Genomic DNA, 27362 nt, shown 5'->3' with positions numbered 1-27362 from the left:
GCCCTGTGTTTCAGTTTTTCATTTGTTGTGATCTATGCTTATCTACCCTTATCTTGCTGTGTGTGCTGGCTGCGTAGGTGTATTTTGTATTCTTAGTTTTGTTACCCTTTTGAGTTCAGCATTAAAGCTGTTTTGAGTTACTTTCTGTCTCCGGAGTCTGCACTTTGGGTCCTTTTCCTGCCTGCACACAGCCGTCACATAACAACTGTAGCTTGTTTACATGGACCATGTGTAAATAAACATAGACTTAGAATTGTAATAATTGCTAATTCTCACAGTGAGTAATGATCTGGAAAAGATCAACACCCTCTTTTGTTTAAGGTACAAGCGCAAATACAGCAGGCATGCCCAAACCCTGTTAAAATGCAAGAACCTTTTGAGACAAAGGTTTTTACACCTGATCTCTTTTTATGGGACAGCTACTCCCAATGCAACAATTAATCAAACAATCCTTCTGCTGGTGTTTTACAATGTTCACTTGTTTACAGACACGTTTTTTCTCATCTGAAGCTAAAATATTATCACAAAGAGTACATTCAGAGCTCACCTAGAGGCAGAAAGATTCTCAGCCACTGTTGGTCTCATAATGTAACACAGACTGTCCAAATAACCCTTGAACAGACTGGCGGCAGGTAGACAATGAAGGGAGTCTGTGAAATGTCACAGACAGTAAGAAATTCCTGAACAATGAGCCACTGCTGTGTTAATGAGATCAAACAGGAGATGAGTCGGCAGCTTTTTGTTGCTTGCTGTGATCTACTTATTGACTTACAGAGGTCAGGACGTGAGATCAACCAGCTTGAAAACTGATTAGACTTACTGGAAGATGCACCACATTGATGACATTTCTATGTTCCTCCATGTAAAGATGAAAGATAACTGAACTATCCAACTGGATGATGTTGTCAGAGTGTCTGCTAGTCTTCTGAATAAGTCAGGCTAGACAAAGTGCTGCTTTATTGTGTTACACATGAATATGTCATATGTATCAATCATAGATGAAGTTTAATAAGCTTCTATCAGAGCATGATTTCAATGGCTTACTTCTCTGTTTCACATGATATACAACAGACTTCAATGATCTGTAGTTCTGTATGCAGATGCTAAGAAATATAAAAATATAGTAACAATGAAAGTATAGTCTAACTTAGTTAGATGAAAGATTTATCAGCACATCAGAAAACATGACGTCTGCATGTCTTTATCAGACCCTTGCATCGTTGTGGAAGAATTTTCGCCCACTCTTCTTTACAGCTTCTTTCATTCGTGCACAGCTCCCTGAAGCTCCTGCCAAAGCCTGCCTTTTCTTTTTCAGTCATTCTGTTGCAGATTTGCTGCTGCTGTGGTATCCAGAGGAGTTCGTGGTCAGCTCAACGACAGCAACCTCTGGTTTTCTTGCTGGAAAACAAGCCTAAATAAAGTTTTGTTAAACAAATAATGTGTCATATCCTGGAGATCCTAGAGAGGGATAAAATTATCTTTCAGTTTAACCTTTGGTAGGGTAGCTGAAATAAGTCAAAACATATAAACCAAAACCAAAAGTCCACTACAGAGGAAATAAATGATTTTAGGAGGATGTGCTGTTGTTCAGTTGAGGTTGCATTTAAATAACCTTATAACCTGGTATGGAGGAGATTACTTTTTAAAAAATATATTAAACCTTAGCAACCTTTCTCACATCACTATATTAAAGCACAGCTGGCACAACACATTTGTGGTGAGGTGTTACCAATAATGGAAACAATGAGTTAATACAAAACCAGAATGAATCAGTGATCAACTTGATATTCAAAGGCATCTATGGATAGATTTCTGAGTGCAGATGTCGCTGTGCAAATATGTCTCGCTGGTGCATAAAGACACATTTTTATCTCTTTTATGTCTGCGCTAGATGTCTGCACCTTTTTAAACCTCACCTTTGACCATCTGTGTTTACAGCGAGTGTGCTGTCCTTCACACAAAATGTCATACATGCCAATCTTTAAAACAAGAAATTATGGACAAGCTGATCTTTGTTTAGCACTGCTTGAAAGGTTTCATGTGCAATGAATGTTCGTGAGAGTGCAACAGAATAAAGTCAGATTCTGAAACAAATGGTGCTGCCATATTTTGTGAGGTGAAATATGGCAAAAGTAGTTGTGGGTGCTTATGAGTCTAATAAGAGACTGAATAAATCTAAAGATGGGCTGAATTTGCAGACAGTCAACTGTGCAAGTTTAGTCCAAGAGCAGACAGTTTAATGCAAGAAAAAGTAATCGCCACCTAAACCTCATAACTGTTTGTACCATCCTTGGCAGAGAGGAGTTTTTGTGATAACTGCCAATGGGTCTTTCACATGATCGTGGAGGGATTTTGTCCCAATCTTCTTTGCCTAATTGTTTTAATCTGGGTACATTAGGTTTTTCAGCATAAACATCCTGTTTAAGGTCATGCTAAGGCATCTCAATCAGACTTAAAACCAGACTTTGCTGAAACTACTCCAAAACCTTTTTGCTTGTTTGTTTGTTTTTGTGTTTTTGCAGCCATTCAGAGGTGCAGTTGGTGGTGTGTTTCTGGTGGTTGTCCTGCTACATAACCCAAATGTCCTTGACCTTCAGGGCATAAACTTTTCTGGTGGAGAGCAGAAATCATGGTTCCAACAGCTAGTCATCCCGAAGCAGCAAAGCAGCCCTGGAACATCACATTACCACCAACATTTTTGACTAATGATGTGATGACCTTTTTATGAAATGCTGCGTTAGTTTTCTGTGTTACTCTGGATGGCATTACCTTGGCCTCCAGTAACACTGTAAGGAACCTTGGAGTCATTTTTGACCAGGACATGTCCTTCAATGCACATATTAAACAAATATGTAAGACTGCTTTCTTCCATTTGCGCAACATCTCTAAAATGAGAAATATCCTGTCTCAGAGTGACGCTGAAAAACTAGTTCATGCATTTATTACTTCCAGGCTGGACTACTGTAATTCATTATTATCAGGATGTCCAAAAAACTCCTGAAAAGCCTTCAGCTAATCCAAAATGCTGCAGCAAGAGTCTGACAGGGACTAGAAAGAGAGAGCATATTTCTCCTGTTTTGGCTTCCCTTCATTGGCTTCCTGTTAAATCCAGAATTGAATTCAAAATCCTGCTCCTCACATACAAGGTCTTAAATAATCAGGCCCCATCTTATCTTAATGACCTTGTAGTACCATATCACCCTATTAGAGCACTTCGCTCTCGCTCTGCAGGCCTACTTGTTGTTCCTAGAGTATTTAAAAGTAGAATGGGAGGGAGAGCCTTCAGTTTTCAGGCCCCTCTTCTGTGGAACCAGCTTCCAGTTTGGATTCGGGAGACAGACACTATCTCTACTTTTAAGATTAGGCTTAAAACTTTCCTTTTTGCTAAAGCATATAGTTAGGGCTGGACCAGGTGACCCTGAATCCTCCCTTAGTTATGCTGCAATAGACATAGGCTGCCGGGGGATTCCCATGATGCATTGAGTTTTTCCTTTCCAGTCACCTTTCTCACTCACTATGTGTTAATAGACCTCTCTGCATTGAATCATATCTGTTATTAACCTCTGTCTCTCTTCCACAGCATGTCTTTATCCTGTCTTCCTTCTCTCACCCCAACCGGTCGCAGCAGATGGCCGCCCCTCCCTGAGCCTGGTTCTGCCGGAGGTTTCTTCCTGTTAAAAGGGAGTTTTTCCTTCCCACTGTCGCCAAAGTGCTTGCTCATAGGGGGTCATATGATTGTTAGGTTTTTTTCTCTGTATCTATGAAGCGCCTTGAGGCGACTTATGTTGTGATTTGGCGCTATATAAATAAAATTGAATTGAATTGAATTGAATTAGTTTTACACCAAATACAACGGGACTTAAACCCTCCAAAAAGTTCAACTTTTGTCACAGTCCGCAAATTATTTTCCCAAAAGTCTTGGGGATATTTTCAGGATGTGTGATGAGCCTTTGTGTTCTTTTTTTGGTCAGCAGTGGTTTTTGCCTCTGTGCTCTCTCATGCATGCCCAGTCTCTTTCTTATTGTTGAATCATGGACATTTATCTTTACCAACCTTAGATGTTGTTCTGGGTTATTTTTTTGATCTGTTGGATGAGTCGTCGATAGCTCCTGGAGTAATTTTGGTTAGCCAGTCACTCCATACGTGGATAATGACTCTTTCTGTGGTTCACTGGAGTCCCAAAGCCTTAGAAATGTGTTTGTAACTCTTTCCAGACTCATAGATAGTCAATTTGTTTTTCAAAATTTTCTTTAGATCATGTGAAGTCAGAAAGTAAAATCAGCTTTTCTGAATAAAAGTTTTAATCTCAGTTAAGCCATGATTGAACAGAGGGAGAGCAATTTTTTTTTCAGAAGCCAGGTAGGTTTGATCACTTTTTCCCCCTTAATAAATAAAATCATCATTTGAAAAACTAAATTTTGTATTTATGGGGGTTATCTGTGTCTGATGTTAGATTTTGTTTGATGAAATACAACAAAAAATGCAATACAACAATACAACAAAAAAAACCTAAGAAATCTAGAATGGAGAAAATACTTTTTCATAGCTTTTAGGACAACCGTCAAGCCTGAAACAAGTCTACCTCTTGCCCTACTTCACTTCCCTGGAAACCCTGGATGGATTTTAGTGAAGAGAATGCTGGAAAAGGGTAAAAACCTGAGCAAAGGAAGAACAATACTAACACAAGCACGGCTCTGAGGAAGACTGCATTACAAATCGGATTTGGCTTCTTTACCTGTTATATTGTAAGTCTTTTTCTTATTAATAAATCATTAGTGTTTCGTGTTCTTGAGCCTCTTTTGTAGTTTGTGTATTTGCCTTCTTGTTAGAAGTCTGCAATCCATTTAACTGTACATATCAATAAAGGAATATTGATTTCAAAACAAATAGAAAATCCATTAAACACCAAGGTGCATTACAGGACGGCTGTGTTGGATTGCGTCAGTCATTAGCTGACTTCTTACTGTTTAAAACCTGCTGGATGTCATAGCAATGTGTGTGCAATAAGCACCTTGAATTAACCTATATCTACTCCTTTAAATGATTCATTCAGCACTTCAAGAAACAAACAACTTCGGCCTAATGTACTTATTGCAGCCCGTCAATAATGAGATTTTAACATAGATCTACACACGATAGAACAGCACGCACTTTCTTTTTGAGTTTTATGCGAGCAGACTCGTTAAAATGACCCAGAAGTTAATGTCTCTCCTTAAACCTTATCTCCTCCTGATCTCCTGTCTTTGCAGAAATGCTCCACCGCAGTAAGTTAAAGTGGTTGAGAGGCGGAATGCTGACAGTATGGCCCTGTCCTTCGGCTGTATTTCTATAGCTCAGCCCCTCCTCTGCTCGCTCTAGTCGCTGGAGGTTGATGTCACTGGCAGAGAGTCTTCAGGACAGGACACAAGCTGGTCAGGCAAGGAGCCGCTGATAGAGGGAGAGGAAAAAAGTGGGCGATGTTGCAGCTGGGATATCGTGTATGGACATTGTGGAAAGGCTGCTGATAGAGACCGGGGAGCTTCTCTTCGTATTTTCAAGCTGAGAGGTTGAGGTAGCTGAGTAGCCGCAGTATTTTTAGCTCACTTCTGAAAGGAATACAAAAATGTCGTCTCCAAGTCCGGGAAAGAGGCGAATGGATACCGACGTGGTGAAACTGTATCCTTTACAGTATATAAACACAAGCTGGTGGATTTTTTCTTTTATCTTAATGATCAGCTGTTAGCTTTGTGGTAGTGCTTAATTACATAATTTGCTCTCGATGGGTGCTCTGTAAGTGTGTGTGTATGTGTGTGTATATGTATATATATATATATATATATATATATATATATATGAGGTGGCTGGCAGCTGTGTGAGATTGAGAGATTCTGAAAAGAAAGTATGAAGACTTTAACGTTAACAGACAGTTCTGTGTCTCCACCGAGTCTGGACGTTAGCTCGGTTAGCAGAATGGCGAACAGGACGCTTATTTAACGTTTTTTGAGTGAACTCCACCGCCTGTTGTGAAGCGTTAGCTCGCTGCTACGTTAGCATTATCGTCCTGTTTGTATCGATAGAGAATTAGCAGCGGAAACTGTCGCAATACAACGCTGGCTGCTAACTCTTGTGTTAGCTTTGGACACTGTTAGCGTTAGCCTGATAGCGTCTATAGTTAGCCCACTGGCTTCTAAAATGTGATTCCCACAGGACTGACAGCACACTGGGAAGTCATGGCGAAGGGATTTGTACGTTTTGGAAACAAATATGTGGAAGGACACGTTCCTTTATTTGTGATTTGGTAGCGTTGACGCCGAGGAAGCTAGCTGTGTAGCATGCTATCACCAAAGAAAGAACAATTAAGGTCGATGTGGAGACGATCTTTGAAAAATGCAGAGCCGACGGCTAACGACCTTTCGCTCTTTAACATCAGAGAACATAAAACAAGACTTTAATAATTTTTGCTTATTTATTATTTATTTATTTAATTTGTTGTCCAAATGAAAACAATCCTTCTAACTGAAGACAAACAAATCACAAATGGTACACACAGTAGTCACGGATGGCGTATTTGGCACAGATTCTCCAGCAGGATGTGAAGCAAAACTAGTTTAATTTCAGTCTGAATGAGGGAAAAAAAAAGGAATACAAACCAAAGTGATCGTGATCTTTATTTTTACATAATTACTCCCCCTCTCCCCCCTCCGCAGTTTTCATTTATCGACTTATACCTGCGTTTCTTATATTCGTATAAATGCTTGTGTGGTTTAGTAATTGTTTGCAGTGACCTGCTGAAGTTTCTGCTTGAAAGCTTTTTCTGACAGCGTGAGGCTCAATTGTTTTGTTTTTGTCCTGCAGCTACATGCTGCGCTCTCATTGGCCACCTTGTTACCATCCGGAACATGGTAGAGGGCGGGGCTTCTTTCACACAGCTGATCGAGGATCAACAAGCATGCTCTGTGTGTGTTGGGGGGGCAAAGGGGGGTGGGGGCTGGGAGCAGGGACAGGGCTGCACTCACTCACACTCATCTATCACCTCCACAGACACACACCTCGGGAAGTACATGACTCAGTATTGAACAGCGTTCATTAAAAAACCAAACAAACCGAAAACATCTACTTTTCCATTTAAAGAAACGAGGTCGCCATAAAGTTGAAATTTAACAAGGTTTTTTGTTTTTTTATGGGTCAACAATGCCTTTTGAGGGATGACCTGTGCATGTAAGCTCAACTGATCCACAGATAGTTAAGGCAATAAGTCTTTGTTACTTTATTTAGCAGAAGTGTGTATTACATGTGGTTTTTGTCTAATGGATAAACAAAACCATTTTATATGCTTCATTTTTTCCTTGTGGTCCAAAAAGTTTTCAACGTACATATTTAGAGGATCTAATAAGTTCTTATTAATGTCAATGCCTTGATTAATTTTAATTAAGTCAGCACTTCCTTTCGTTCCTTGAAGCTTTGCCACATTCATACTATCGTTATTTTAATATTTTCCTGATAACAGTGAAGTTTTTTTTTAACTTAGCAGGAGCCACATATAAGGTGTACAGTGGGTTTAATGTTTCATAACACCAATGTAACCTGGTATTAGGAAGTAAGAATGTGGTATTTTGTATGTGGATTGCAGCCTGGTAAATTTTAACCAAAGACACTGAATTGTGCCAAAGAGTCACATCTATAAAAAGAGGCGGCCGGGCGGGGGGGCGTTGGTACAAAATAAGATTCCTGTGTTTTATTAGCTGAGTGAGATGAGAAATTCAGTATTGGATAATAGGAGTCACTGAGGAAAAACATGTTGGGACCCATCAGGTGTTGCTGCTGTGGATCTCGTTTCACCAGTTCCCAAACAGAGAGCGCCGCAGCAGCAGCGTGTAACAGTAGATGCCTTTCATAGTTTCACGCTGTGTCTTTAAATCGAATATGTAAGACTGAATCACTGTGACAGATTATATCATTCGAAATGTACTTCCACATGTGCTGTAGGTGAGGCGATTCTGTATGGCTGGTGTCAGGTTTAATTGTGCCAGTGAAGATGGGAAAGATGTGCTTGGTGTGATGAAGAAAACAATTAAAAGAATAAATAAATCCTTCATATCTTTGTGTCAAAAGGAGCTGATAAGGTGCTCTGCAAGCTTCTGTCCAAATATAGGAATTGCCTTGTGTAATAAATCTTGGTGAGGTTTCTATGGGTAACCCTGTAGGGGCTAAAAAAGCACAAGAGTTGCTCTGCTTTGCTGCACAAGCGTACATCTACAACAGGTTTTATTTATAGGAGCTGTTCCCTCGGATCACATTTAGAGCTTCCCTGTCTTGGTCAGTGGTTTTTTTTTTTTTTTCTTTTTTTTTTCTAAACCACCGTCTGCTCTGCTGGATGTTTACAGTCTCTTTGCTTCTGGCTATTATGCATTCAGGCCGTGTAGCTCTATTTGTGCTTGAGAAATGTAACTAAATTAGCATGTGAACGTCGCCTTGTTCAGATTGTTGGAATGGCGAGGACTGGAGGATTTACGATGAGGTGATGAAACAGGGCGCAACTGTTACTTTTGTGGTTTCTTCCTTTCTGTTTTTCCGTCATTGTGTCACATTCACACAGTCGCTGAGATTAAACCCACTCCACCTTTCTGCACCGCTGTCAAGACAGCTGACTCAGTCTCTCGCTGTCACCACATGCTGTGATTATTAACTAAGCAGAACGCGTCACAGGTTCGTGTTTGTGCCTTTCTCTGCGCTGAAAGGATGTGTGCAGTAGAAAACTTTCTGCCCTTGCTAGTATCTTTCCATCCTGTCTCACCGTGAGCCTGTTTTCACTTTAGAAGCAGGCTGTTTGTCTGACAGAGGCCGCTGCATTATTGATCTCATTATTACAGCTAATGTTATTGAACCCACGCGTGACCTCTGCCCAAACAAATCCACAGGGAAAGAGGCAGACACAGCAGCTCAGCTGGAAAAATAAACAGAAAACAACCATATGTGATCATGTGTGACTTTTCCAGCTTTTTCGCTGTTGTTTTTTGTTTGTAGCATTTTCCTTAACCCGGCGTCAGCATCGAGAGCAAGCACGAGGTTACCATCCTTAGTGGACTCAATGAGTTTGTTGTCAAGTTTCACGGACCACCTGGAAGTAAGACCCAGCGTTAACCAGCTTTTTGTCATTTCACTTATATTAAACATATATTAAAAGCTTCATGTGACATGTGGATAATTAATGTTTTTATTTTAGCGCCGTATGAAGGAGGTGTGTGGAAGGTCCGGGTGGACCTGCCTGATAAGTACCCCTTCAAATCACCTTCAATAGGTATAAAACATTTGAACTCACCTTACACTGTAAAAAAAAAAACAGTAGACAACTTGAAAACGTGGGGAAAAAAATCTGCATTTTTTTTTTCTTTCAGGATTCATGAACAAAATCTTTCATCCCAACATCGATGAAGCGTAAGTAGGACAGATTCAAACATCAATGATCATTTATCCGGTGAATATGGGGAAGATTAAATGCACAGCCTGACGGTTATGTGATAGGAAATTGTTTCAGCACACAAACACTCCTACAGAAAATCATTGGTTCTATCTAACGATTTGTGTGTAGTTTATTCACTGTTTTGTCTTTTTTTTTTTAATTTTTAGGTCAGGAACTGTATGTTTAGATGTCATTAACCAGACGTGGACAGCTCTCTATGGTAGGTACACGCATACTCTGACTGGTGCCAATAAAAACAATGACCGAGCGGCCTGTGCTGCACCTCTGCAGCGCGGTTTCAGGCAGAGCGTCTCGGTTTAATCGGCTTACACTTCAGTGATAACTGCTGCTGGTATTGAGGTCATGCATTGAGCACCGGTAGATGGGTCAGGTCTCGAGACTAAGAGGTCTTTACACACACTCAGCTGGAGTGGAGTTGTCTTTTATGTGAGAGTGTAAATAAACTCAAAGTTTAGGTCAACTGTTTCATTCATGGACACAAGGTACATTTCTGTTTTTCAGTCTGCTTGTGATCCACAGCTGTGTTTGTTTTCTAGAAGTGCTGTATGTGTGAAAACACCTCTATATGCGTTTGAGTGTTTTCCGTGGGTGCTGTAACACCGGTGTGATGACAACTCCACATAGATAATAATCTTAAGCTGTAACTGACTCAACATCTACACAAATGGAAGGTTACAGTCAGTAGCCCCCAGTTGAAGCATTATCATTGTAGCATTACAGTGACGTCTTTGTGCCTCCTTAATACTGATTATACTGGCTTTCAGCATGTATATTTAATAGATGTTCTCACTGAGAACAGTGCTTGCTTAATTATGTATCTGAGTGTAGTTTTAGCCTGACGGCGTGAAAGAGGCTATCACAATGACATAATAAGATATTAAATTAGCCAATAACTAGTGTTACATCTTCAGTCTCTCCTAAAGTTTCCTTGGCTGCTCTAAAAATACTTCCTGATGATGATAGAGTTGTAATATAGGGTGCTGTGATGTGACCTTTTGACCTTTTTTCTTTAAATTGCACAAGCTGGTGACAGTAGCTCCTGTTCTGCTCTGAAGCCTTGGAGTAAAAAGCCTGAGGTTCTCCACCTGTGGCAGGTTCTGGTTGGAGAACTCACAGCACTTCTACAGAGCAGAGCAGAGGCTGCCGTCACTGCCTGCAGTTGGAGTTTGTCCGATCAAGTGGAAACAGAGAAAGAGCTGGTTTACATTCAGTGCTGTAACAACAACCTGACCAGTCTGCCTGCAGGGAAACGTTACACGGGAAGCTCCAGAACTACCTGCTTAACAGCAACTGAACTTTCAAAATAAGAGCCAGTGTATTGTCCAGTAGTGGCCACTTTGGACAAATGAAAAAATAAATTGCAAAATATTCTAAGTAAAGACTTTTTTGTAGGAAACACTGTAATTTAATATCCATATAACTTATATGTGGTTGGTTTAGTAGATTAGTAAATGAGGAAAACGCCTCACCCTGTGCAGTGCTGTATGTATGGTGAGCCGAATGCTGCTATAAAGGTCATTAAAGGCTGAGCAGTTCCTTCGTCATCATCCACTCACACTTTGAAGTGAAGGTTGCTTATAACCAGAGAGGAAACAAAACAGCTCTGTGAAGTGAACTTTTCTTTGCAAGGGAGACCCCTAGTGGGCGTTTTTATAGGTGCACACATAATGGACGGACTGCTTCAAATAAAGTCTGCTTTAGATTTCCTGTGATTCTTTGTAGCACGTACAGCCTAACCTATGTAAGTAGCTGATGTAATTATCAGCATTTAAGACTCTACATGTGCTAATTACCTTGTAGTAATTTCCTCTTGTTTTATACTTGGTCCAAAGCATTTTTCATGTTATCTTTTGCTCCTGGGAGTCAGTGGTCTTGAACAGGCCAATCAGAATAGTTGCACTGCACTGATGTGACGTGTAGTTGCATTTCCAGGGAGGTTAAACACAGAAGCATAGACGAGCGCTAGTGAGGAGTGCTCGTGCATGTTGTTGGCGTTTCTCTGCAGCTTTGTTGTTTTCTGGACTGACTGTAATTTTTCACCTCACATCCACCAGACCTCACCAACATCTTTGAGTCGTTCCTCCCTCAGCTGCTCGCCTACCCCAACCCCATCGATCCTCTGAATGGGGATGCAGCTGCCATGTACCTGCACCGGCCAGAGGATTATAAACACAAAATCAAAGGTAGTTTGCGCACACATGATTGAAAACACAAATGTTCATACAGCGCTGTAACATCAAACTACGAGTTTTATACCCAAAATGTCAGATTTGTACGTCAACCTGCACCAGATTTTCCAAAATTTTGTATTTAAAATCATATTTTTATCAATGCTTAGCCTGAAAATGTGCACGGAATGGGTTTGTGCCACGTTTGTCATCATCAAGTCTGCTCGACTTGTGCGTCTCTTTCAGAGTACATCCAGAAGTACGCCACGGAGGAGGCGCTAAAGGAGCAGGAGGAAGGAGGAGGCGACTCATCTTCTGAGAGCTCCATGTCAGACTTTTCGGAGGACGAGGCTCAGGATATGGAGTTGTAGTGAAGGTGGAGCCGCCTTCACCTCACAGCAGACTGTCATTTCCTAAAAAGAGCAGAAACTCAGTACTATATTCATATTTAAACAAGACAATTTTTTTACAGCAACACAAGGATTTTTATCGCTACACGAGGATTTGCAGTATGATATTGCAGAATATTCACTCTTACTTAGGAAGTCATTGCCACCTGCCCTTCCTTCCTCCTTCATCTTCCTCCTCCTCTTCTTCTTCTCCTCCTCCTCCTCCTTCGTCCCAAGCCCCAGTTTAGACCGGGTTGATCTTTTGTGGCTTGAGCCGACGTTTATACATTGCTCCGACCGCCGAAACTGAGCTGTGAGGCCGGCAGAGGAGGAGAGCCATCAGCACAAAACTAGACTGTGTACCACAGGCCTCACCTCGCCACCTTTCGTTCTAAAACGCTCAATTTTTTTTTTTTTTTTTCATGAGGCATTTTTTCCTCGCTGACAGAAGACTGCCAGGAGGACATCCATGATTCAGAGCAGTCTCTGCTTCTAAGGAGAGAGGAATCCTGTTTTTTTTTTTTGTTTTTTTTTCCTTTTTTTCCCTAAGTTACCTATGCCCCATCTTCATCTTTTTGACACTGCCACGATGAGGAGTTGCCATTGAAAGCATCACTTTGAAGGAGCAGAAGGCCACAAGCGTGCGGTCATGTGTACAGACCCGTGCCCTCTGTGCAACCTGCAGGCACGACACACACTTAACAAGCAAGCGGCACATCAACCATGAGCCACACAAAACACCACAGCATGTGCGTGTGTCTAGATGTGTGTGTGCGTGTGTGTGCATGCATGAATGTAATCCATTGATAATCTGTGTTGTTTTGGCGCCCCGGCTCCCCCTCCGATGCTCAGCAGAAACCAGAAGAGGAGGTTCAATAATCCCGACAGTTCTTTTGTTCAGCACCCGTCTCCTTCTCCTCTTCCTCTCCGTTTTAGGAAAGCGTTTGTCATTCTCTGAGTATCTTTGTATATTGTGGCATGACACAGTTAAAGTTTGTGTAGGGCTTTGTGGAGCTGTATCGCTATAGACACGAAGGGGACGCCTCTGTGAGTCACGCGTTATCCGGGTTTTCTCGGTGAATCGTCGGACTTCTTAACTTTGCCTATTGCTTGTGTTGAACTATAATAGGTGTTTGACTTGCTTAGGGATAGTTAGTTTTTCACGGTTGGTGAATCCTATCATAATGTATGGTTTAATACTTACACACTAGTTTAAAAAGACTTCTTGTCCTGATGAAGACGGGGAGAATTGCAAGTCTTTAGAGGCGTGTTGCAGCCCTGCTCCTCTGCACCCCCCTCTCCTTTTTTTCCCCCTCTTACATAAACATCTCAATCAAAAGCGATTTCTGCTGCCAGACAGAAGCGCGCTGTTTCCAGTTTACTTTTTCATGCTCTTGGTGGCCTGTTTTTCCGAAAAATGGTGGGACCAAAATCTAATGAATCTTACAGGCTGTAGTGTCATGCCCCCCCCAGCTTAAACTGGGTTAGGATAAAGAGTGAAGCTGAGTAGATAAAAGTTCCTCAAATGGTCAAACTCTCAAGTGGTGCATCTCAGATTAGTTTAAACTTCAATTTGGACACCACACTCTTCAGAATCTTCTTCTTCTTCTTGAGAGGACACTTTCAGTGTTTTTCCTGCTTTATGAAAAGCTTTATGTGCCTGCTAGCATTCGTGTGGCGGAGGTGTTACCAGGGCTGTGATGGCACCCTGATCTGAAGTCTGACACTTGTTTGCAACCTGTGCTCATTGCATTACAGATCAGTTTGCTGTTTTGTTTTTTCCCTGTGAAAGAAAACATAATTAGAGTCATATCACCATCAAAAGGAGCCATTTCTCGTTTTTTGAGTCAAAAATTCAATGAATTTAAAAACAAAAAGAAAGAGAGAAAAAAGATCCGTTTCTCTTTCGTGGTGTCTTGCAAGAGGGTGATACCTTAATTAAGGTGGTAAAAACTGCATGTCAGACTTCTTCTTGATATGGTGATTTTAAAAAGAAAGGTGAGAATTGCTCTAATTCGGCTCGATAACCAAATATATGAGGGTGTTGGTCTGAAGATGACATGATGTCACAGTTGGTTTTCATTTGCAACAGAAAACAAACCACTTGTTGTTTGTCAGCCTCTGGATTCCTTGTTGTGTTATGTATTTTACTGGAACGCATATATTTGATGCCTAAATTTGTTTGAATGTGTATTTTTATTTTTTGTTTTTTGTTTTTTTTTGTTTGTTTTTAAAATACTTTTTTTTTTTTAGTTTCCTATGCCCTGTTTCCATGATACAGTTCAAGATATCCCAAAATTTTAAAAGGCAAAAAATGAATATATGTGCTTCCCTTGTAACTTGAAAGAAATAAACAAAAAAATTATTGTTTAGTGTGATTTATTTAAAAAAAAAAAACTTTTTTTTTTTTTAAATGCTTCTGTGGATGGTAGTTTTAACATCTTGATGCATGTAGCGTTTTCAGTGGGAGAAACGTTTCGTCGCTCATCCAAGTGACTTCTTCAGTCTCAGCTGACTGCAGGTGACCTCCCAGCCCATTGTTCCTTCAGTGGGCTGGTTTCAGTCATTATGCAAATGTGCCGTTTATAAGGTTGGGGAAACCTGCAGTCAGCTGAGACAGAAGAAGTCACTTGGATGAGTGACGAAACGTTTCTCCCACTGAAAACGCTGCGTCCAGATGAACAGAATCAACCTTTGGAGACGGTGGTTCTATTTTGATTTCTTGAGCATTTGGGGAGCGATCATGGAAGTGAAGTGAGTGTGTTATGTCATCTTAACCTCAAAGTTCAATATTTCTGTGTTGACAAACGTTTTCTTTTATGAGCATTCAAATACAAACAAAACATGAGCCTCAAACTATGAAACTCAGTGCAACAAATGAGAGTACAGTTGTGACCGCTGTGTGTGGAAAAACTTGCTGAGATTTCATCCGGACTGTTAAAGGAACAGGGAAGATCAAGTCAACAATGAAACGGTGTTTCAAAAGTGGAAACAAGCGGCAGAATTTGTGTGTTTGTTTCTGTGGCACACTTTTTTTTGAATGATCCAACTTGGCAAACACTTAAAGTTTAGGGAAAAAGTATTTTACTGCAGCATCTTTGAATTAAAAAAAAATCTGTGTTTTTGACTATATTAAAGTGAAACTAGTAACTGGACTGGTGCTTACACTACCCGTCAAATGTTTGGACACACCTTCTCATTTAATGTTTTTTCTTTATTTTCATGACTGTTTACATTGTAGATTCTCACCAAAGGCATCAAAACTATGAATGAACACACATGGGATTATGTAGTAAACAAAAGTGTTGAATAACTCAAAACCTGTTTTATATTTTAGATTCTTCCAAATAACCAGCCTTTGCTTTGAATATGGCTTTACACACTCTTGGAACTCACGTGATGAGCTTCATGAAGGAGTCACCTGAAATGGTTTTTCTTGGCTCCTCTTTTCCACACTGTAAAATAACTCTTACACTTACGCTTATCTCAGTTTAATTAACTTAGATTTACTAGTTAATTCAAATGCTTTTACAGTTTTTAACTTTGAGAATCAGTTTCAGGTTAATTAGAAACAATCTGTTGATTAAACTGTCTGTTAATTACCCAAACGTCTAGTGTGAACTTGTAAATCAGTTTTATTTGATCTATAAAGGTTACTGGACCAAGATTTTTTTTTTTTTTTTTTTTTTGTGTATGAACTTAAGATCTTTAAGCCTTCAACATCAACTTCAGCAAACCTGTTAGGTTTACCGCAAATCTTACATTTAAATTTGTTTAAATTGATTTGTAGTTATTCATACATTATAAAAAATGAATAAATAAAACAGATTCAAGTCATTATTTCACGCATCAAGTTTGTTACAAGGACTCAACAATTATTTCATTTATTGCTCCATCTTACTCATGTTAGAAACAGATATCAGAAAAATCATTAATGTTCCTTTTTGGGTTCACAATCCATCCATTTATTTACTCATTAGGTAATGGCTTTGTGCATGTTTAATTAAATTCTGACCAATACTCCGGGAGGAATAACAATTCTTGTGAACTGTGGACAGCTGGACAACAGAACCTTTACCATGGCATGAGCTAAAAAACTGCTGCATTAAAGTTCACAGCATAAACACTGTACTGCAGATCAGTGTGTGAATATAAACCATAAAACACCTCAAACTCTGGTATGTGACTTCATTTACAACCTCAATAAATTCCAGAGAACCAATTGCTTTGAAAATGAGTGCTTGCATGCTTCTGAAGCATAGCTTTCAGTGTGCTCATATGCAAACAAAACCCTATGAACTTGCATGAGATGAGCACTTGCAGAGTCCACCATTATACTGTTTTTCACAGAAGTACGTTTCTTAAACCATGAACAAATACGTAAAGGCATTTGCTGTGGAAAGGCAAACAGTAAAATTGGAATTTAAGAATTACAACAATCAGTGTTGATAAGAATCTTCTGAATGACTTCAAATGTGTACCTAAGCTCCTCTGGATAGTCTATGTTGAAGGCAAAAATAAGATCCATCAGCATGGCAACGGCACACGGGACATCACTCAGATCACACAGGATTACTGCATCCTCGAGACAACCAACACATCAATGATGCCTTCTTCTTTTACCATCACAGTGCCAAATTCCATCCCCTTGATTCAATGTGTCTTCATTGTCTGTGGGCTGTAGAAGATTTCGAGGACAGAAAAACTAAGCCTTTAGCACTTACCATCCTTGTGCTTAAATGGTTGCATCTTTAGGTGAGCCTAAAGGGAAAAAAGTCTGGGGTTTCATCTGACATTAAAGTGTAAACCTTTAACAAATCTTTCTTGCATGTTAATTCAAATTATTCTGGTTGATTTAAAATGTCTCTTGACATTATTTTATTTTTTATTAGCCCTCAGCTGTAAAAGGCTGACTGACATAAATAGTTTGTTTTAGCTTTGGAATGTACTGACCAAAAGTCAATAAGTGGGCCAAAGCAGTGATGTTAAGTTTAAGAGCCCAATTTTCATGCCCATTGCCCCCAACAGTTTCACATACAAGTATTTGAAATTGAAATTTTCCGTGTACAGTTAGTTTTGTCAGAAAATTTATAGGGGAAGCATTTTATTAAGTAAAGTATGTAAATGTAAAGTATTTCTTTCTAATAACATTTTTCAAACACAATCAGAGCTCCAAAGGTACAATACTTTCTAAAACATCATGTCAAAAGTACCTTATACAGGGAGTGCAGAATTATTAGGCAAATGAGTATTTTGTCCACATCATCCTCTTCATGCATGTTGTCTTACTCCAAGCTGTATAGGCTCGAAAGCCTACTACCAATTAAGCATATTAGGTGATGTGCATCTCTGTAATGAGAAGGGGTGTGGTCTAATGACATCAACACCCTATATCAGGTGTGCATAATTATTAGGCAACGTCCTTTCCTTTGGCAAAATGGGTCAAAAGAAGGACTTGACAGGCTCAGAAAAGTCAAAAATAGTGAGATATCTTGCAGAGGGATGCAGCAGTCTCAAAATTGCAAAGCTTCTGAAGCGTGATCATCGAACAATCAAGCGTTTCATTCAAAATAGTCAACAGGGTCGCAAGAAGCGTGTGGAAAAACCAAGGCGCAAAATAACTGCCCATGAACTGAGAAAAGTCAAGCGTGCAGCTGCCAAGATGCCACTTGCCACCAGTTTGGCCATATTTCAGAGCTGCAACATCACTGGAGTGCCCAAAAGCACAAGGTGTGCAATACTCAGAGACATGGCCAAGGTAAGAAAGGCTGAAAGACGACCACCACTGAACAAGACACACAAGCTGAAACGTCAAGACTGGGCCAAGAAATATCTCAAGACTGGTTTTTCTAAGGTTTTATGGACTGATGAAATGAGAGTGAGTCTTGATGGGCCAGATGGATGGGCCCGTGGCTGGATTGGTAAAGGGCAGAGAGCTCCAGTCCGACTCAGACGCCAGCAAGGTGGAGGTGGAGTACTGGTTTGGGCTGGTATCATCAAAGATGAGCTTGTGGGGCCTTTTCGGGTTGAGGATGGAGTCAAGCTCAACTCCCAGTCCTACTGCCAGTTTCTGGAAGACACCTTCTTCAAGCAGTGGTACAGGAAGAAGTCTGCATCCTTCAAGAAAAACATGATTTTCATGCAGGACAATGCTCCATCACACGCGTCCAAGTACTCCACAGCGTGGCTGGCAAGAAAGGGTATAAAAGAAGAAAAACTAATGACATGGCCTCCTTGTTCACCTGATCTGAACCCCATTGAGAACCTGTGGTCCATCATCAAATGTGAGATTTACAAGGAGGGAAAACAGTACACCTCTCTGAACAGTGTCTGGGAGGCTGTGGTTGCTGCTGCACGCAATGTTGATGGTGAACAGATCAAAACACTGACAGAATCCATGGATGGCAGGCTTTTGAGTGTCCTTGCAAAGAAAGGTGGCTATATTGGTCGCTGATTTGTTTTTGTTTTGTTTTTGAATGTCAGAAATGTATATTTGTGAATGTGGAGATGTTATATTGGTTTCACTGGTAAAAATAAATAATTGAAATGGGTATATATTTGTTTTTTGTTAAGTTGCCTAATAATTATGCACAGTAATAGTCACCTGCACACACAGATATCCCCCTAAAATAGCTAAAACTAAAAACAAAAACTACTTCCAAAAACATTCAGCTTTGATATTAATGAGTTTTTTGGGTTCATTGAGAACATGGTTGTTGTTCAATAATAAAATTATTCCTCAAAAATGCAACTTGCCTAATAATTCTGCACTCCCTGTACAATGAAAGTAAGACAACCTGCTGAATACACATTTATTTTTCACCCCGTCAGCACTTTGCATTTTCACATTTTGTCTGAGCTTTGAAACACTGACATTATACGACTCTTTGGTTCTCAGTGAAAATGACCCACTTTGCATAGGACAAACAGATCCGACAAAATTTATCAACATTAAATGACTCCTGAAAACCGACAAAGGAATGTGCTCCTAAATGATCAGATAACACATACAACACTGTAACCATAACACTGGTTCCCAGTTGTAGGTCTCCCAGAAGTGGGTTTACAATCTTCTGTCATTGCCTCTTGTCAATAACGTCATCCTTATTTAACAATCCTTGCAGAATTTTTAGAACTGGGACATAAACAGTTCTAAATATATTCAACTGGGTGTACAACACCAAATTTGTCTCTGAAATAAGACAACCTTTTCTGTTCTGATCCTAGACATCCACTCTCTAAAATGCAGCAAAGTCATAGTGTCGTGGGTGATATCTGAAACCTGCAGCACACTGGCCGTTGAGGCCTGGAGTTGGACACCTCAGAGCTAAGGCAACTGTCTCATTAAAATTACACAACAAGCATATTAGTTTAAAGCCAGCAAGTCTGTTACCTACTCCTTCTGTGACCCCTTGATCCCCCAAATTGATCTGCAGAGCTTTTATAGATCTGAAACACTGCTCAGAGTCTGTGTAAATGCAGGGCAGTGGACAGTTTCCTCCCTAATGTCTAACTGACTGTTAATGTAACGTTCAACGACTTAACACCTCATTCAAAAAACAAAACAGATGTGATCATCTAGGCATGTGAAGATAAATTAATGAAAAATATTTAGTTATGGATGCTATTACAACCACAATGTCATAAACAGTCTGCTCTGTTGCTTTTCTAAATGAACAATTTGTTGGTGGCATAATTGAATATTTAATTTATATCACCTGCCTGTGATCATCAATATATCACCTCTTAAGAAGTAGTTTGATGAGATAATCTTTACATCATTTGTTAAATTTAATTACAATATAAGCTGTGTTGTTTCCACCAATATGAAAAATACAACAAAAAAACAAAACAAAACGAACTTAGCATTTCACTCCATTGGAAAAAAAAATCCCCCACAACACCAAGTTTTCCAACATAAACTATAAAACCAGAAGGAAAATATATCAGCTATAATTATGTATTATTACACCATACAGGTGTGTGTGCACATAGTTTTCTGACCCACACAAACAATGTTATTTTTGTTACAGCACAGGGGATGCAGTAAGCCAAATAACACAACAAATCAGAGAAACACACCCCGGGGCTGATGCAGTTACCATGCCAAAAGTCATTGCCTGATACTAATGCTTTATCGCTACAGGTCTTATATTATGAAAGAATTTGTTTATACTGACCACAAGAGTTAAAAAAAAAAACAAGTTAAAGTGGAGCTGTTATTCATCTACTATTTCAGGCAGAGATATAATTCACAAGTTTTATTATAGCAAGAAATCCAAACTGGAGGATTTCTTTCCCAGAGGATCCCATTTTAAAACCTGGCCTAAATAACACGTACACATATTACCTGATTATTGCAACTTTGAAGAAAAACGCCCACTTGTGACTATTAAAATGCTCACAAGTTACACCAACATAACCCAAATGGAGAACATGCATCAATTATTTGGGCGAAAATGAAGGAAAATTTTTATTGAAACTTTTCCACATTATTTCTGAAACATAGGAGAGCCAGACACGAGGGAAATGAGTGGGTAACAGGAGCTGGTTAGTGGCAGACCACACAGTTTATCTCATAAAAAGTCATTTAATGCTGATCTGTAGACCACATAGCCTTACTCCTCAATGCACTCTGGTAGAGGCAGTAAATAACAGAAGTGATTAGATAAGGGTGAAAAAGGGGACAACAAGAATAGCAGTCCTACCAAGAAAGATATTTTAGGACCCAGTCAGTTATTAGACACGTTGCTGAAATGAACGTCCACCAAATTATAACAGCCTGTGAACTTAAAAGACATTTTAAGAACACAGACGATATGAAAGTTATTATTAGCAGATTATTATATTAGTTAGCCTGTTAATATCGTATTAATTTCTTTATAAAGACAAAGAAAAAGGTTGCACGGATAATAGCCCTACCATAAGTACGAGAAAAGTTGCGCAGAGTAAAATAGAAACTGTCCTTCGAAAATGTAGTTGTAGATCTGTGTCCTAATCCGGACCGCACTCCACCTATTGGTGACCTAGGATCTGGGCTGAAAAGTGCTATCTGTAATTACAACCCTGCATCCCTGTTAGTACTGTCCTGTTGACTCACCAGCTAAAACAGTTATATTTTCCTCATCTTCATTTTTCAATTGCGAAGGGACTTCATCAAAAAAAGAGTAAAAGTTAGAGTGCATGTGCCATTTTTGGTAGTTATATCCATCTAAAAGATTTTGAATATGAAGTTATCTGTTTTACAGTGAAGTTCAGTTGTAAAAATAATCACTAGGTGTTGATAAAAAGAGCCACAGTCTGGCTTGGAATAACAGGGGAGTATTTCAGACTTGGCACAAGGATTATCAGTGAAAATCAGCAAGAGAGAAATTCAGTACAGCCTCTGCAGTGAAGCAGGGAGGAGATGATGGAGTTGCATCAGCTGTCATGAATGAAGCTCAGCGTCAGAAGTTTATTCCAGTTTATTCCAATCCTGGGATTGACACTGTTTTCTAAAAGAGAGGTGATCATTCACACCTGTGCTGTTATTAGAAACATGAGCTGACCCAGTATGCACTCTGTCACTCCTGTTTTATCCCTATTATATAAATTTTAATTCTTGATGTTCTGTAAAGTCTTGAGTTTTAATAAAAATGGTCTTATTTTGGAGGAAACGTCTCACACAGAATAACCATTATAGCGTGTGTCCCTCCTGTGTCCACTGGATGGCAGTAAACGTTGACGTGTCTTCACAAAAGAGCACAAAAATAATTCTTTTTTATTCTTTTTATCGTAACTTTGGAGGTTTATTCTTTAAACGGGTAAGTATGACGAAAGCTATTAAAATGCCTCTGCATGTATATATATGTAAATATATGTTCCGTTTTTATATTTTATTCCTGTTCTATGTCATTGATGGCTGATTTCCTTTTCGATGCTTCAGGTTCAGGGAGTTATTAACTCCTGTGTCTACTGCTTGTATAAGGTGAAGCTTGAGAAAGTGTTTGTTTGTTGTTGTTTTTTTTTGTTTTTTTGGCAGATAAACAGTTTTGATCTTAACCATTATCCCGGGAATTCGGCTAAAATACCTCATCATATATACACGTTGAGCCTGAAAAACTACAAACTTGGAGGTATTCTTTTTAATCCGATCATTTTAAGATTTTCAAATTAAAGACGAAAACAAATACCCGAAGATGGTCCGTGTGTGTGTTGAGGAGATGCTCTGAAGACTAAGGCCGAACGTATAAAGATCCTATGAAATATTCATCGGTGTTCGGACAAGTAGCTCGCTTCTGAGCTTATTCTGGTTTCCAGTTCCTACATCGGTTTATTTTGGGCGCTTTACCACACGCAGTATTACGCAGGTTATTTTGTTATGAATTTATTTTCTATTGAAATGTGTTACATAAACAAATAAACAAACCAACAATAGACAAAAATGAATCGTTTGATGAACTATTCAATTCTGGTCCTCGATTCTAGGGGATGGATTTCGCAAATTTGACTAAACTGATCCTTCTGTTCGTAATCCCGGTTTGCAAATGTTGCTAAAAGGGGCGGGGGGAGCAGGTAATTATAACAGTAAAGTAGTAAAGTTAGGTTAGTTAGTTCAGGGTAATCTGAGCAGCAGGGGGAGAAGGAGAAGGAGAAGGAGGAGATGCTGCTGACCGGCTGGGCATCCTTCATAATGTATGGAGAGGACAAAGGGCGCACGGGTGGATTTCAGCCTCAACTTTGACAGAGCCGTAACCCAAACCTGTCTTATCCCACTCCAGTGGACTCGCGTCAGCTGAAAGGATGATGACACTTTTTCCACTTGCAATCTGTCTAATAATCACCGACAGCAGGTAAATGAGCTCTGGAGGGACATCTGCGTGCTGGTATAAAACAAGGAGTAGAGGAGGCCTAGGTTAGGAGACACTTTCGGACCTGTGCAGGGATGAGAGCGCGGAACTTGAGGCCTGGCTGCGGCGGTGAGCCACACCCGCTGGATGCTGGTAGGTCTGATTGCAGATATTACGACGGTTGGAGTTTTATCGGACACTAGAAGGTAAATAAGAGCCAAAAAATACTCGTTTTTCTTGTTTGCTTTATATATTAATTACACAACGAAGCTTTTGTTCCTCTGTGGTTTGTTTTTTTAACCACAACACATATTTTGTTAAAGTAAATATGGGCAGTGTTGGATTACTAGTCCTGCTTGACCTCATCATTCCCACTGCAGTGCGCGTCCAGTGCGTAAAGGGCGCAGGGGAAATTTTCCGTAGACCTGCGTGTGAAGGCGGCAGAAGGAAAGGGAGGAGGGCATAATGGATTACTATACTGCCACTGAGTTAAGATGCTTACCAACTAATTACCTGTCCACTAGAAAATCCTCTGCTGCCCCAAACCAGCAAGTATCCGCGAGGGAGGGAGACGTGGAGCCCAGGAGAATAATCTGATTCTGTTTGGACTCTGAAGGCTGAAGAAGTACAAAAAAAGTCCATCACATGCTGCCCAGTCGGGAAATTTTGTCACCTTCATTACAGTTTAAAAATATTTTGAAAATATTTTACTCCTGGATTGCTTTGAAGGGTGGGTTCAGCGAAGAAGCTTCTTCAGTTTTTCTAACTGATGGGGTTTTGAGCGCTATAAGGATACTACATGATCAAGGTAAGGAGCAATGTCCGGCGCAGGACTTTAATAGGCAGAGTGAAATTTAAAAACAAAACAAAACGGGGAAATATGGTCTGTAGTCAAGTTGAAAATGACAACTTAATGATTTTTCCCTCCAGATTACTGCAAATTTCATGATGTAAAGATGTGAGAATTTTGCATAAAGACACAGTTATAACACAAGGCTCAGTGGACTTAGCTTTCACTGTGGTCTGATTATAAAAACATGAATGCATTTTATTCCATTTATAGAAAATCAGGTCTTTTGGAAATGTGTGACCTAATAATTATTATTGTTCAGTTGTGAGATACAAACTAAAAACAACCAGCTAAACAGAGTAACTTCGGATGTTTTGATCTCTCTCTCTCTCTCTCTGTCTCTCTGTCTCTCTCTCTCTCTCTCTCTCTCTCTCTCTCTCTCTCAAGCTTTTTACAGTATCGATCTCTCCCGGAAACGGGAATATGAGCCCTGCTTTGGGACCCATTGAAAGCATCTCAAAAATCACTTAGCACATCATTCCCTACAGCCAGAATCAATTCGAACAGCAGACCTTCAGACCGTGTTCAGGAAGGCTCTCATGGAGGCCATAAATGCAGTACCAAGACCCCCCCACCCCAGCTACCCAGTGCTAACATTTAGAGCTCAAAGACAGTGGGTGAACTGGGATAAACAGTCCGATCTAGTAGCCCAGCAGCAGATGGCATAGCTGGATTTACTCACTATCCTGTGAGCTATAAACAAAACAGAGATGAGGGAAGGACACTACTGATTCTGATGCAGACTCTGCATGTGACTGCAAAACCACTGGCACCAAAACACAAAACTTCAAAAGGTTAGTGGTAGCTTCGCAGAAAAGACACGGAGGTCCAGTCAGGATTCACAATTGTGCTGTTGCTCTATTGCATAATAGTCAGACTTCACTTCCTTCTCCTCCTGTTCTGTGTATGGCACTGGTAGAATTCACTGTCACAGCACACTATCAGTGAATTACCATAGGGCCATAAACAGAGTAGAGACAGAACCACACAGCCTACGTTGGTGTCCTCATTCTGATTCTGAAGTTTGTGATTGATGGATCTACTCTCGACCTCACGCCAAGTCTTCTTTGCCCATTTTGGCACTAGCACATTTTTGCTTTGTTTCTCCTCTTTTGAGCAATCATGTGTGGTGCCAATATAGGATGAGACAGACATGCAGCTTTTCAGATTAAAGGAATCCAAACTTTTTTCTAATGCCTCCTGTGTACTATCTTTGTGCAACAGTGAGAACCACAGAGAGAGGAGAGGGAGGGATGGGGAGGTTGAACTGTGGATCTCATCGATTGGGTCGTCTATCTCAGATGTCGCTGGTTGCCATGGAGGCTTTATCTCTGAGATGCTGCTCCATGTAACAGATCTGGTGGTGGTTACCGGTGCACTCTCCCACAGTGTTTGGCAATGGTAGAACTCACTCTGGTGAGTTGGAAGGATCCGGTGGTTCTAGACTTGCCAACAACTGACTGAGAGCTTTTGCCCATTCACCCTCCACAAGGGGACTCACTGCAGGACAAGGTGCTTGGAAAAGGGCCATAACCTTTTTTTTTTAAAATCCTGGTGTCAAAAAAGGTCAGCAGGTTCAGGTGTCGCTTGTGTGAGTGACTGCAGGCGGAGCAGCATGGGGTTAAAACTGATGATCCCCCCCTGAGCGTTCTTGCAGTCTCAGAACACTTTAGAAATCTGCAAGGATGGAGAAAATTTCCAATATTTGGAAGGAACAAGACACAAGGATAAACACTTCTGAAGTCCACCCAGTCTGTCTCTAAACCTCCTGAAGCTGCAATGCCTCTCAGAGTTTTCTTGAACGCGGTTTGTCGATCACAATATCTAACTCTTCTGTAATCTCAGGCCTTAAACACTCAAAGTACGAACCAAAGGACACTTTGATTATCAGGCCATGACACAATAATCCATGTGCAGACCATTAAGCTTTGAACTGACGATCATTTGCCCTGATTGAGAAATCAGCAGTGCTCGTTTGTCTGAAAGGAGCAGCTGTAAATAGCTGTAGCTGCAAATCTACTAACAGCAGCAGCAGATACAGAAGCTGTGCTGATGGTGCAACCTGATCTTTCTCAGTCAGGAAAGAACTGAAGTGAAGTGGTGCAAAATGATGTTAAACTGAGGCTAGATGCATTTGTTACATTCACAGGGTTGTAACTATCTTTGAGGGCTTGCAATAAAATCCTCAGTTCTACTTTTGGGAAGTTAAAGAGACAAAAGGTGATGCTTACAATCTGCAGTTTAACATACAGTGCACATAGTGATAGTGACGTTTGATATGTACACTTTTTGAGACCTCTACATGTTAAAATAAAGAGTTTATATTTCTGAAATTATGATTTTTTGGGAGACTTCCAAGTAATAATCGAACCTTTATGTAGAGATAGTATGTTTAAACAGTTAAATAAATGTGCAAAACATAAAACAGGTGTTTTACAGCTTGGAAAATTCCAATAAAATGTATCTAAAATCTGTTACGAAATTAAATTTGTCTTTAAATGTTTCCATCATTAAACGTATTATGTAGATTTCAGTGTTTCTATAACGTAAGTATGCAGATGTACAAAAATGATTTAGCTAAACACCTGAATTTGAATAAAAATGAAGTCAAAACCAGGAAGAACACATGGTTTAAGAATGATGTGGAGAAAAGTGAAAAATCTGTGTTCTTAATTTAACACGTCCATAAAGTAGCTTAGGGTTACACTGAAGTACAGCGCATTCATAAAAGGACAAAACATATAGCTGGCAGGACTTCATCTGTGCAGCACGGCTGGAGCAATGAGCGGCTGATGTATGTTCATCATGTTTCAGTCCGAATGCCGTGAGAGTCCATTATGGCCGACTGCAGAGGACCTGAGGTTAAGTGGTGCCAGAAGAGAGAGGAAAGAGGGAGGCCGGCACGCTGACAGCTGGTACGAGTGATTAGACCGTGCAGTGATGCAGGGAAGGCATCAAAGCTCTTTAGGGAGAATCCCTTAGTGGGAGGACACAATGATACACACACACACACACACACACACACACACACACACACACACACACACACACACACACACACAAGCACAACCACACAGGAATGAAATCCTGATACACAACTTCCTGGTTGCTAAAACTGCTTACAAACTCAGCTTACCACGTCCAACAGCATAGGCTGCACTGACCATCTGTCTTCTGCAGATGCATCACCAACCAATGGATTATCAGCAGCTCTGCCCTAGGACACACACCCCTCTTTCACACACATACTAACCCCCCTCTGATTTCGAGAGTCTGGTAATACAACAGAATGAGTGGTATCATTAGATTAGATTGGGTGTGGAAGTTATGGAAGGATCTCCTCATTAATCACACGCGCTAATGGCAGTTTAATAGCTGTTGTCTCAACTGCTTCTTTCCGTTGTACATCACTGTGCAGCTCCTCTGTTACAATAAAAGTGTTTTAATCTCAACAGGATGGTAAGTGTTGATTCATTTGAGATTATCTCACAATACAAACGACCAAAAAATGCTTGAGGAAGTCAAAGAAAAGCTGGGATTTGGAAGCAAAACTTGTTTTCGGGTAAATTTTATTGTTACGTTATCAGAGTATTAGATGCAGCATTGTGAGCTTTAGTCTGCTGCCATAAAGAATCGTATTATATAGTTAAAGAAGTATAGAGGCCA

The 27362-nt window shown here is 40.1% G+C and overlaps 1 protein-coding gene and 1 long non-coding RNA gene across 2 annotated transcripts; both read left to right on the top strand.

Moving 5' to 3' along the window:
* The first annotated feature begins 5337 nt into the window (after positions 1-5337).
* Positions 5338-14383, top strand: LOC102304081 (ubiquitin-conjugating enzyme E2 H). The gene is made up of 7 exons (XM_005934192.3): positions 5338-5655; positions 9027-9103; positions 9203-9277; positions 9375-9414; positions 9607-9659; positions 11515-11643; positions 11875-14383. The coding sequence occupies exons 1-7, from the start codon at positions 5603-5605 to the stop codon at positions 11997-11999; spliced, it is 552 nt and encodes a 183-aa protein (XP_005934254.1). The 5' UTR covers positions 5338-5602; the 3' UTR covers positions 12000-14383.
* Positions 14384-22656: 8273 nt separating this feature from the next.
* Positions 22657-27148, top strand: LOC102303163. The gene is made up of 2 exons (XR_316551.3): positions 22657-23654; positions 26511-27148. It is a non-coding gene; the product is annotated as an uncharacterized LOC102303163 (long non-coding RNA).
* The last annotated feature ends 214 nt before the right edge of the window (positions 27149-27362 follow it).

This window comes from Haplochromis burtoni, unplaced genomic scaffold (genome assembly GCF_018398535.1).
Source record: "Haplochromis burtoni strain Fernald_Lab_line unplaced genomic scaffold, NCSU_Asbu1 Contig_179, whole genome shotgun sequence".
NCBI classification, from domain to species: domain Eukaryota; kingdom Metazoa; phylum Chordata; class Actinopteri; order Cichliformes; family Cichlidae; genus Haplochromis; species Haplochromis burtoni.
The sequence above is the reverse complement of the archived record's forward strand: the minus strand, read 5'-3'. Positions and strand labels throughout refer to the sequence as shown.